The sequence below is a fragment of the Passer montanus genome, unplaced genomic scaffold (assembly GCF_014805655.1).
Source record: "Passer montanus isolate IOZ18808 unplaced genomic scaffold, ASM1480565v1 scaffold6, whole genome shotgun sequence".
Taxonomy (NCBI): Eukaryota; Metazoa; Chordata; class Aves; order Passeriformes; family Passeridae; genus Passer; species Passer montanus.
The window spans coordinates 11596341-11609661 of record NW_024371037.1 but is presented as its reverse complement, the minus strand read 5'-3'; the positions used below and the strand labels follow the sequence as shown (position 1 = coordinate 11609661).

General features: G+C 33.8%; 2 protein-coding genes across 3 annotated transcripts in view; one reads left to right on the top strand and one right to left on the bottom strand.

Annotated features, from left to right (window-relative positions):
- LRRN3 (leucine rich repeat neuronal 3) overlaps positions 1 to 12646 on the top strand; it is a 31863-nt gene extending 19217 nt beyond the window's left edge. Inside the window, exon 2 of the mRNA XM_039726939.1 lies at positions 9682 to 12646. Within this exon, the coding sequence (XP_039582873.1) occupies positions 10033 to 12159 (2127 nt within the window). The 5' untranslated portion in view covers positions 9682 to 10032 and the 3' untranslated portion in view covers positions 12160 to 12646. The remainder of the gene's footprint in view (positions 1 to 9681) is intronic.
- Positions 1 to 13321, bottom strand: part of IMMP2L (inner mitochondrial membrane peptidase subunit 2) — a 397695-nt gene that overhangs the window by 226557 nt on the left and 157817 nt on the right. The window lies entirely within an intron of this gene.

Below are 13321 nucleotides of genomic sequence, written 5' to 3'. Positions count from 1 at the left end.
TTGGTATGAATTCTTGATCAATAAATACTGGTCAAAATTCTTTGGAAAATCAAAATGTCAGATTGTGTGCTGATGTCAGACTTGGCATCCAAAATTCAGAAAGGGGATGAAAAGATGATAGATTCTGGAAAGCTAAGAAAGAAATACAAAATCAAGATATGGCTATATAATGTAAGTTTAAAAATTGAAGTAATCCTGTTCAATGCTAATGAGCCAAATCTTCTAACATTAAGGAATTGAGTCAATCTTTCACTTCAGAAAAAAAATTAAAATATTTTAAAATAACAGTTATATATTGGGAAACAATGGAGATCAGCAAGTGTTGTATCTACACATAAAAAGGTTTAAATAAATTTGCAATTATGAAAGGAAATAAAAAACAGTTGAAAGAGGATTCAGTTAATGTTCCAAGAACTATAAGATTATTTTGCTGTAGTGACACACACTGTAGAAGGAATATGATAGTTAACTGTAAGTATTGCTGCTTATCTATATTGTATTTATACTCTTCTGGTCTTATTTTTAAAAGAAAATCTTGAGAAGATTATATAATCATTTTAATGTATGTGTTTCTGGGGAAATAAAAAGTGAACCATGGTAAACATATAGTGTGGATTAGAGCAAACAAATAGGTTATAAAAGCCAAAAAAACCCATAATTTCAGGTCTAAATATAACATTAGTATTGAGAATCACATGAAAAAAACCTTAACATGTAATATTATTAATTACATGCTCAGTTGAGCAAAAACTGTAATTAAAACTAAATAAAGACCCAAATATTTTCTGCAATCAAAACATCACATGACAGTATCTCTATGAGTTAGGAGTATGCCTAAATTATTCCAACTGTTATAAAACACAACAGAAAAGAGAACTTTTATTTCCTGATCTTTACAATATTATTCTGGTTTATGCATTGTCAGTTCTTGCATCCTGAAGTATTATTTCTTATCAATCCATTTCTGTACACGACCTCAAGCAAAAAAAAAGATAAAAAATACAAAAAGTTATCAATTTTTATTGAACAATACATTGTGAACCTGGTTCCCCAGGTGGCTCTAAATGAAATAATCACCCAATGTTGTTATCAATTATAAAAAAAGCAAGTCAGCCTAATTTGGTAGGAATATTCATGACATAGTAAATATCTAATCCACTATTGGCTGCTCAAAACCATTTTTTGGTTTTTAATTTTTGTTTACTATAATGATAAGCAATAAATGCTTGTCCTTCGTGTTCTCAAACCAAAAATCATATGATATGTTCTAAATAGACATCAGTTACTGGCTGTGATTGGAGCAGAATGTTGCTAATATAGGTGCATTCATTAAACCCATTTAAATTTTTGGATTATTACAGTTGATATGCAATACAATGCACCGTAGACATTTTTTATTATTATTATAAGAGAATTTACTTTGATATGACTATGTCCCAAACAAATCATAAATATACCAATTAACTAAAAGATTAATTCACTAAATATTTAGAGGCTGCCATTAAAGACTGACAATTTAAAGCAATTTAGGTCTTCCAAGCCTAAATTTCTGTTATTGACAAATTACAGAATAGAAATTGTAACTCCTAAAGTTATAATGTTTATCATTATGCTAATATATTACAGTGACCTTTTTCCCCATGATAAAAGAAAAGAAAAAAAAAAAGACAAATCAATTCCCAAGGAAAATATAATGTGCTAAGTATAGCCACTACCTGCTTGTGCCTTTATTACAGATATCTGAACACACCTATTTCTATGGTTTAGGCATATTTAATATTTACATTTTAAGAGACCCAGAGGAAAAACATATGTAGATTTTGCCAGTAGCTTTGCTGGATTTTGGCTAGGCTTTTTTACTAGTCAAATGTACTACAGACTTGTAGAATCTGTATGGTAGCTTTCTAGAAAATCAAGCCAAAACTGGTCTGAAATCTTTAATTCTGGCCATCTGCTAGAAGCATCTGGTAGCTGGGTACATGCACCCACATCCAGAACGTGACTGCTCTCTTGCCAACTATGTGCCTAGGTAACTGCCAATATGTGCTTCTCCACTGCTAACATGACAACTGTCAAAAGGAAGCTGAATATGTTCAAATAAATCTAAGTTAAACTAACATATTACTTTCCTAAGTTACAGCCATCATTTTTGTACATAATTGCTCAATAATGGCAATGATAAATAAGTCACACAGTGAAATCTGTCTAAGGCTAAGGACTACAGCAAGGATACCAAGGATCTAAGTATTTTGAAGAGTTATTGGTAACATTTTAGTCTGTTTTCTCTGACAACTAGAAAATAGATATGTAATTCTCGCAATGTGTTACATCTCTATATAAAAACATCAGAATTATGCATGCAGTATCTTGCATGATTCAGGAAGAAGAAATAAAATTAAAATCAGTTCAGGTTCTTTCTAGTTGCTTTTTCTCGATTCAAGTAAATAAAATTATGCATAGTTTAATGGACAAGCTTGAATATATTGCAAGAGGATTTGTAAAGCCATATTACACATAAGAACATAAATGAGAAGTTAAAATACAAATGGTAAAGGAATGTGTGGCTCCCATTGAAATTCATTCTCTTGTCATATAATTTTCTAAAAACTCTGCTCACAAAAAAAAAATTATTTTGTGCACTTTAAATTAAGAGAAGTAAAAAAATAGGTGGTAACTGTAATTACTGAAATGATTAATTCCTTTGTGAGATCAAAGCAACTTTTCATCACCTTTTGCTGTGACATTTGTGAAAAGGAGAGATGTATTCAATGGCTAGGTAGTGTATGATTAAAAGTTAAAAGCACATGAGAGACAGAACAATAGAAGGAAAATCTAAAATTAAAGACTAGAAAAGTAATGCAGGATCACGATAGTAAACTAGTAGACTACAGCTAAAGGAGAAGAATAAACGACTAAAATTAAAGACTAGAAAAGTAATGCAGGATCACGATAGTAAACTACAGCTAAAGGAGAAGAATAAACCCAAGGATATTCAGAAATTGCCACAGTGACTTTTTTCTCTTACCCGTCGGTATTACCAGTTGCTCCTTACCTTGCATTTAATTTTTAAGCTCCATGGAGTAAAGATCAGATTTTTGTTTAGCAACAAGTGAACACACAAGGTGACAGTCGTGATCCACTGCTTTAGCTCCGATGCACAATGATGGTGCTGACACCATATTAATAATGGCAACAAAAATACCATTTCTATTAAGCTTTTTGATTTTAATTGACAAACATCTTACTGCACAGGTACAGGTACAGGTACTCCCAAAATTGTCTGCCATCCCATGGTCAGTGACGGCAATCCCTTTTAAAGCAGGCTACTAAACATCCTAATATTTTTCTATCCTCCATTTCTTAAAAACTGTTTTAGTAAATGTTCATTTATATCCATTGAAAAGTTATTCTAGAATAGCATATACAATAAATTAATATATGTACATATTCCTTTGGATTTAATTTAACCTTTTGCTTTTATCACATCTAGTTTGAATACTGTATTTTCTAAGCTGTAAGATTCAATATACTACAACATTTTTCAAAAATACTGGAATGTAATTTTTGATTGATACAGGAATAAGAATTATAGTGAGATTTTTAATGAATTGTATGTGGTGATAATTCCTCTTATATCTGTTAAACTCCACTAAGAGACCATAAAAAAGAACAAAAGAATAGTAAGCCAGACTGAGTTAGTGAGAAACAAAGGTTAAATCTCTTGTAAACATAGCTGATCATAATGTTTTTCTGACCCTGTCTGTATTTGTAGATTAAAAGAACCTCAAATCACAAAATATCCATTGATATTAAAAGTTTTCATTATTTACAAAACCTTATCATTCTTGCAATGGTCTAAGGTATGAGAACATGTCCTGTTTTACAGGCATATTAAACATTCCAAGATTGTGACTTTTCCCTCAGGCAAATTTATTCCACTTAAGGAGAAAAATTAAAAGTAGTTGTAACAAGTTCACAAAATAAATCTAAACACATATGCTGATTATTCAGATAGTTCCAATTGCTCCTAGGGTTGAATACCAGCTTTGCCATTTCTTTTGCATCTTGCATGTAATGCCATTCAGGACCAGTGTGAATTCTAAAAATCAAACATTAGAAATAAAGTAAATTGGATTTCCAAAATTAGTCAACGTCCCAACAGAGCCCTACCCAAATTTTTCACAAATGTTGAGGTATTTCAGGTACTCACTTTTCAAATTTTCAACTTCAGAAATTTGACACTCAGCTGCCCAAGTTGAACACCTCAGAAACACAAAATTTCTAGAAAATCCTCATTTGTCTTTCAATGTGAGGCTACATCTCAACTACATGTAGGAATATAAAATATTAAGACAGTAAGCATAGAAGCATATTCTCTTCTGTAAAGAGAAACAGAACAAAACACTTGGCTCCAGAGAGTGGAATGAAAGCAAGACTGCATAGGCTAGCAGAAATGCTTTCCATTTTTACACTGCCTATATAATTTTCAGGAATCCTCTCAGATGAGCTAGTATAGCTTACTTCTATAAATATTCTTTCAAGACCAATTCTGTTATGAAATCTATTATATCTACTATACTAACTTTTTGTGCTTTAATAAAATATGTCAAATACACAAGATGTCACATCTTTTTATTAATTGTAGTGTAATAAGAAAATCCCCAAGGAAGCATTTTTTGTTTGTTTTGACCATGAAACAAATAAGGAAAAAAAAGCCTTATAAAATTATCAGAAAGATATTAAATATTCCATCTTCAGTCTGTATATTTTCATAATCAACATTTAGAAAACCCAAAAAACCCCTGTGCGCCATAACTAAAACCAAGTTATGGAATGTCTCACGCCCAATTTTTGGTTAGTGACATTTCCAGATTTCTTTCCATGGAACTGCTCAGGGTGGTTATAATGACAAGAACTGAGAAGTGCTCTCTGAGTTGATGTGTTTGAAAGGTAGCTTTGTATGAACAGCTGTGTTTTCAAAATGCTTGCCACCTCTAAATTGGTCCTTGTGAAGTGCACTGTTTGCCTTATTGCCAGCAGGGCACATTGCACTGTAACTGCTGCATTTTTAGTTTTTATCGCTGTCTCTCTAACTGCTGAAGTGGAAAAGAATGATTGCCAAAATCTGACGTGTTTCTTTTCCTTTCTGCCCACTCTGACTTGGTTCTTAGCTGTCTGTTGCTCCAGTGATGACAAATGTTGCTCAGTTTATTCATTCACTGAATGTCTTTTCCAGCTCAAATAATGGTGATACCATCTTGTAAATCAAGTCTCCAGCTGTCAATAGCAGTAAATCAAAGAAACCTAATCAAGACATAACAATCATTGTTTACACAAGAAATAATTAGGCGGCAAAAAGTCACATACATCAGGGTACATTTTTCTAAAAGCAAGAGATAATACTTTAAAAGGAATTATCGTTATTACGTTTAGTAAGATACCAAGTATGGGTGGCAACAGGGATGGACCTCCAGAAGAAAACAGATAATCTGTTCACAGATATTTAGCAGTTTTAGTACATAAGTTCTAGTGCAGGAAACAATAACAAAAATCCTGAAGCACTAATAAGAAACACTAATTTGTTAGATATAAAATATTTAGCCTTTTTATTTGCAGACATTAGGAAGCAAACCATACTATTTAATCTGCATGAGGAAATACAAGTACAATCAGAGTACCCACAAGGATTTGTAAGTGCATGTGGGTAAATAATTACATCAAAGACTCCAAAACTACGATGCACAGTTCTTCCTGCTGGTTGTGTGGAAACATCTGTCCTGCACCTCTGCTTACTGGTGGTAATCTGCCGTGGAGTCCTACCTGTACAAGCTTCTCTACTGTGAGAAAGTTCTAAAAATAGTACAAGTTCTAAGCTTAGAACATCACATCAATAATCTTGAGAGGTCACCAAAATCAATAATCATCATCAATAATCTTGAGAGGTCACTAACAAAGAGTTAGTGCTGACATACTTGCATTATTTGAAAAAACTTCTTTTTTAAAACAAGAAAGTAAGTGGTTCCTTGGCACAGAAACTTTTAGATATGTAAACCTCAGTTACTTTAAATACTACTCAAAGAAACAGAACAAATAACTTTCAGGTTCTCTGTGTCCTTACTATACTATATTAGTACCTTTAAAACTGGACATTCAAAAGATAAAACTTTCACATAAAACTCTAGATGGTACAAAGCATTCAGCTTTAAAGCACCAGAACACATTAAACAAAACTCTGAAAGTCACTGCTAGAAGAGCACTTACATTCAATTTTATGCAGTATTTACTATTACAAGTGCATTAATGAAGAAAAGGAATCAATATGTTCCAGAAGTTGAAAGTAACATGAAGTTAAATGCTTTTTTTTTCAATACACTTATCTCTGTGACACCACATTCTTCAAGGAAACTGAACTTCACATACAGTTTATGCTGCTGAGTACAATTTACATGATGTCTATTTTGCTACAGTGAATGACAGCTCACTTTTCAATTCAAAATTATTTGAAGGAATCTTGAGGTTGGGAATTAGTTACATACACCCAGACACACTCAAATAATCAATGCAACCAGTTAGGTAGTTTAACTTGATCACTTCAAGTGGGACTGGAAAACTTACGTCAGCAGTCCATGTTTTCTTATACTCTTAGTCAAGATGTGTATTGGAGTCACATTATAATACTGCTATAAACAAAAGACCCAATTTTTTTTCCACTCAAAGCATTATATACAATTTTTGCTGTTGTAATGTACCACTTTTTAATGTATTCTGTCATGTGAAGAGTATTACTGTCACAGGATTTAGTTTTACGTTGTCCTGCCAGAAGCAGGTGATCTTTATGGGTCCCTTCCAACTTGACATATTCTACTCTATGATTGTATGGTCCCACAAGCCACCATGTATGTCCATTCTATTCCAGAAACATTATTTTATTCCACATCTTAAATGACAGCTAGAACCAAATAATTTTTGTATAAAACAACACATAGATATGCCACTATTTAAAAAAAAAAATCTTTCTCAATTGAAACAGTGCATTTTGTAATGATGACTGCATGCTGGAAGTGTCAAAATTATTCTACAATCTGTTATTCAAACCACTCAACCTCAGTGAATATTTTACACAAGACAGAAGCACTTTAACCAAAGAAATAAGAAAGATTTATGCTAGAACACCATATGAGTTTGAGCTGGTGACTTATTAGCTGAAGCATTCACCAGAAGGAGAAAGGACATCAGATTAAATCATAACGAAGAAGAATTTCAACCTGGATCTCAACTCTTCTTTTTTCTGCTGCTTTTTTTTTTTTAATATGACATGGAAATATCCACTGGTGCCCTTACTTTTGGTTTGAGAATCCCATAGAAACTAGAATATAAAATAAGGTGTATAAATGCAAATACAGAAGCATGTCGGCTCAAAAGTATACAAAAATGTAGTTTATTACTTTAAATGGTACAGTCTCTCAGGTGCCCGGGACATGAAAACTCCATCTGGGTCCATATTTTATGTTTCACAGTGACCAATAGCAAATTTCCAGGGAGGGACAGAATATCAGGTCAGGTGTATTGTTATGCTTCTCCAGAATGCTTTCACAAGTACCTCTACTGAGCAGACATCCCTGAGTATCACAGTGGGATCAAAAGGCTGAGATAAGACATCAACAGTAGTAGTCTGTTGAATCCCAATTAATTTACAATTCAGGTAAGATTTTCAATAATCTTTCGATTATTTGAAACATACATATTGTATTTGTCATGCTAAAAATACATTTTTAATATATAATCCAATACTATACAATAGTCAGCACGAAATGTTCTTCAAGAGTATGTATGAAGAACATGACCAAAAAATTCTCTACCACATGGCCATCTTCTTTTCCCCTTACACGAGAAATTACGTCTCTGCATTTGGCATAGAAGGATTTCTACTAAGATGTTTAAATGTGACAGTACTCCACCTAGGGGTATCACCTTGCCTACTGGTGGCAAAATTAAGTTGCAGGCATTAGCTTTCCAACACAAACCTTTATTTTTCTGCAAGCCTCAAGTTCATCTAATTTCCCAGAACAAAGGAACAGATTATATTTTTACTGTTTCAGTCAGTATATTTTAGTATTTTAGTATAATCTGGGCCATGTGCATAAAAACATATTATTGATCCTCAAAACAGCAGAATGTTTTCTGTATGTTTATCTCACACATTGTCTGTTCACTCTATTAATAAACTTACATGTTGAAATAAAATATTAAATGTCCTTAAATGCACACAACACAAAGAACAACCTCAAAGACTTGCCAAATGTACTTCAAATTGTCCCAGTTCTCATATTACTTTACACAGTCCAACACCTTTCCTCTACGCTGTTGTGGAATGTGTGGGTGGTCTCTATGCCAAATCCCCCTGGGCCTGGAAAGGACACATAAATCCAAATGCTTGACACTTAACTTTTGCAATTCTGTCTATGCTAACAACCCCCTGAAAGTTATTTATCAATGTCAATTAAGCATTGATCTTAAGGTTTGTAAACAATGTCAATGTGAATTTGAGCACTAAAGGCAGAGGGAGAAAGGGCATAAATGTGTATTGCACAACAGTCTTCAGAAACAAAGTCTGGGTGAAGTTAAGTGTAAAGTCTATATTCTTAAGTAAATTAAACAGTGAATGTGTACTACTTTATATAAGAAAACACAGAAGCTTTTGTATTACATGCGTTGGAAAGAAATGTACACTCAAAGTCAGATTTTTCTCCACAAAAAGAAAGTACATACCAAAAATCTGGAAAGCGCACATTTGATGCCACAAGTGGCTTTGATGCCACAAGGTTTCAGTCCTTGCTATAATTTGGGACCTGAAAACAGTCTACAGGCTTCAGATTCTTGCAGAGCTACAGGGCAAAGAAGCAATTGCTAGTGTAATTTTTTTTTCCTTATCACTCTGAAGACACTTTTTTGCTAATATTCCTTGCAATTGAGGTTATTGAAGTCAGAATAAGAAAGTCAGTGATTAGCCTGAATTTGCCAAGATGACAAGCTATTTATTATAAGGTATATATTTCCTTCTAAATAGCATATTAAAGAAAAAAAAATGTTTTCTTTCTAGACAGCAGCTACAAAAGTATTAAAAATTATAAAACCTGTGGATTTTCACTTTCATATATTTATATATAAATATCTCACAGGCTTGCCTGAGAATGTCATTAGGAATGTGTATTAATCCAACCATTCCATTTCCCTTTCATTATAGATAAATTACATTCTTTATAGTTACAAACTTTATGTAAAAAAGTTAAATATTCATGCTCCGTAGGATTTTTCTCAGTATTTACATTTTCAAAGCCAACAGAAATTAGTCTGCTTCTAGAGATAACTGAACAAGAAAATATTTTAAAGGAGGATAAAATATGTAGAAAAATCCCACTGATATATTTTACTTTATACTCTGTGGATCTTCATCTTTCTGTAGAACAATGCTCCCCTGGATGTATGACAAGCTAAAAGTGTAAAGACATATTACTCTATTAACTTAATTTATGCTATCTGGATACCACTATAATACTCCAGACACCACAATCATTTTCTTTTCTTACTTGCAATAATTAACAGTAAAGAGCAAAAGATGGCTAAATTAATTTATAACTTTATAGCTTCTTATACTAATTATTTCCTCTTCTTGTATTTTAGGTCATCTTGTCGTTCCTACAAACACTAATCAATCATGGGATTTGAAGTTAATACTACTAAATAAATGAATTGTTTAATCTCCTATGACCATCTATACATACTTCATCTTCACAAAGCTCATCAATTTTATGTCATCAAGGACGAAGTGACCTTCATTTCCACAAAATGCTTCTTACTACTGGACAAGTTGGTTACAAATTTATCACTTACCCTCAGGAAGGAAGTCCTTCACGATCATCATTTGATAAATGCAAGATTGTGCTGTATTAACTGACCAGGTCATATTGAATACCAAGACTACAATTGTGGAATACTAAAGGGTCTGTTACTTTCCTGAACATTTAGGCTAAGATGAAGGACCTGCAACTTAAAATTAATTTACTGCTTGGTCTAGTTACCACTGCTCTACTACAAGCCGTAGGAAGAAAAGCAGACTGCCCGGAGTCATGTATATGTGAAATCAGACCATGGTTCACCCCCAGGTCTGTCTACATGGAAGCTCCAACTGTGGACTGCAATGATTTAGGCCTTTTTAATTTTCCAACCACACTGCCTGCTGACACACAAGTTCTACTTCTACAAACTAATAATATTGCAAAAATTGAACATTCAGTAGACTTCCCAGTGAATTTAACTGGTCTAGATTTATCTCAGAACAATTTATCCTCAGTGACCAGTATTAATCTTAGAAAGATACCACAGTTACTGTCAGTGTACCTTGAAGAAAACAAACTTACTGAGCTCCCTGAAGAATGTCTCTCTGGACTCAACAATTTACAAGAGCTTTATATTAATCATAATCTGCTTTCTGTGATTGCACCAGGAGCTTTCATAGGCCTCAATAATCTTCTCAGACTTCATCTCAATTCAAATGGACTGCAAGTGATCAACAGAAAGTGGTTTGAAGCTACTCCTAATCTTGAAATTCTCATGATTGGAGAAAATCCAATAATCAGAATTGAAGACATGAACTTCAAGCCTCTTAGCAATCTGCGCAGCCTAGTTTTAGCAGGTATAAATCTCACTGAAATACCAGATAATGCTTTGGCTGGCCTTGACAACTTAGAAAGCATTTCCTTTTATGACAACAGATTTGTTAGAGTGCCCCACATCGCTCTTCAAAAGGCTACAAATCTTAAATTTCTGGATCTAAATAAGAACCCCATTAACAGAATACGACGAGGAGATTTTAGCAATATGCTGCACCTAAAAGAGTTAGGAATTAACAACATGCCTGAACTGATTTCTATAGATAGCCTTGCTGTTGATAATTTGCCTGATTTAAGAAAAATAGAAGCAACCAATAACCCCAGATTATCATACATTCACCCCAATGCATTCTACAGACTTCCCAAGCTGGAATCACTCATGCTCAACAGCAACGCGCTGAGTGCGCTGTACCGCAGCACGGTGGAATCCCTGCCTAACCTCAAAGAAGTCAGCATACACAGCAACCCCATCAGGTGTGACTGTGTCATCCGCTGGATTAACATGAATAAAACAAACATTCGGTTCATGGAGCCGGAGTCCCTGTTTTGTGTAGACCCTCCTGAATTCCAAGGTCAGAATGTGAGACAGGTACACTTTCGGGAAATGATGGAAATCTGTCTTCCTCTGATAGCTCCTGAAAGTTTTCCATCTACATTGGATTTAAAAGCTGGCAGCCATATTTCTTTGCACTGCAGAGCAACAGCAGAGCCAGAACCTGAAATCTACTGGATAACACCATCAGGACACAAACTTTTGCCTAATACTGTCTCTGATAAGTACTACATTCATTCCGAAGGAACGTTAGACATAAGTGATGTAACGCAAAGAGAAAGTGGCTTATACACATGTATAGCAACAAATTTAGTTGGGGCAGACGTAAAGTCAGTCATGATTAAAGTGGACGGCTCTTTCCCTCAGGAACACAATGGATCTTTAAATATTAAAATAAAAGACATAAAATCTAATTCTGTTTTGGTTTCATGGAAAGCAAGTTCTAAAATTCTGAAGTCCACTGTTAGATGGACAGCCTTTGCGAAAGCTGAAGACTCCCGGGCTGCACAGAGTGCTCGAATACCATCTGATATAAAGGTATATAATCTTACACATCTAAATCCATCAACTGAATACAAAATTTGTATAGATATTCCCACTATCTATTCTCAGAATAGGAAACAATGTGTCAATGTAACCACAAAAGGACTGGACTTGGAAGTGAAAGGCTATGAAAAGAACAACATAATAGGATTCCTTGCTGGCCTTGGTGCTCTTTTGGGAATCATATCTGTGATATATCTCTATAGCTGCATCTCTCAAGATATGAACTATGGCATTGGACACAGCTATCTAAGGAATTACCTGAAGAAACAATCCTTTTCACTCAATGAGCTTTATCCTCCCCTAATCACTCTTTGGGACATGGGCAAAGAAAAAAGCACAGCAATGGAAGTAAAAGCAACTGTAATAGGTGTACCAACAAATATGTCATAAATATGTCAGTATATCACTTTCTGAAATAAAAAGCACATGACTCTATTTGTGCTGAATAAAAAGGCAACAAGAAAAACATATTTCTCTTAGGAACTAGATGCCTGGACTTTGTTGCTGCCATCAAATGGAATATATATGACTCAGTATGAGAGAAGAATTTTAATTAACTGGCTTCTAAGGGTATTCTACCAACCAAATAAAATTAACTTCATATTCTAGAACTTTCATGGGACTTTTAAGTCTGGAATACAGTGGAAGTAGCCAAGAACATTTTCTGTATTTTTTTTAAATTATTATATAAAAGTAGTGGAACTGAGCAATACCTCCTCCTGTGCTGTATTACACAAAATAGCCACGAGTTTTTGCAGTGAACAGATATACTAGGATTGACATATGGTGTAATGAAATGGACAAATTCTGTAGAGTAGACACAGTAAGTATGTGAATTTTTTTTAATGAGAAAATACATTTTTGATTAAAATCAAAACACTTTTTGTCTTGGTTTTTTTCTAAAGAAAACACCCCACCTTTCTGGGAGTTCTTGTCTGACAATAAACAAACACAATCCAAAGTCTGGTAAAATATCTCTTTACATATTCGCCTATGAAAATGCTAATCTGAGCACAAAGGATATTTTTGCTGATTTTAGGTTGTATAATGTTTCTAACAGAAACGTAAGCTTTGTGATAGTTTTTTATCAAAGTTTATTTGCCCTAAGAACATTATAAAGGTAAAAGGGATGTTGGAGATGAGGCCACTTAAACCCACTTAAATAGATTTCAGCATGGATATTGGTTAATGAATAGTTCTTTGATCCTTTTATTTTATACACTTTTATGCATCTGTGTGAAATACTTCTGTTCTCTTAGCAACATGTGAGCCTGCAGATCTTTATTTCCATGTATTTGTATTGCACCATTTTATTACTAGACAAAAGTAGTCTCTTCTAGAATACAAGGCAACGCTTCCCAGGGCAGTACTGTGAACCACCATGCATATAAACATAACATCTTTAATCTCTACACAGAAACATCTCCATGGCATTAACATTTTCCATAACCAAGGACATTCTTTATGTCAAAATCCCCACAGAAGCAACAGGTGAGCAGTGGAATTCTTGTGTAACTGTATATAAAAATGGACAGCTATTCTTTTTACAGAT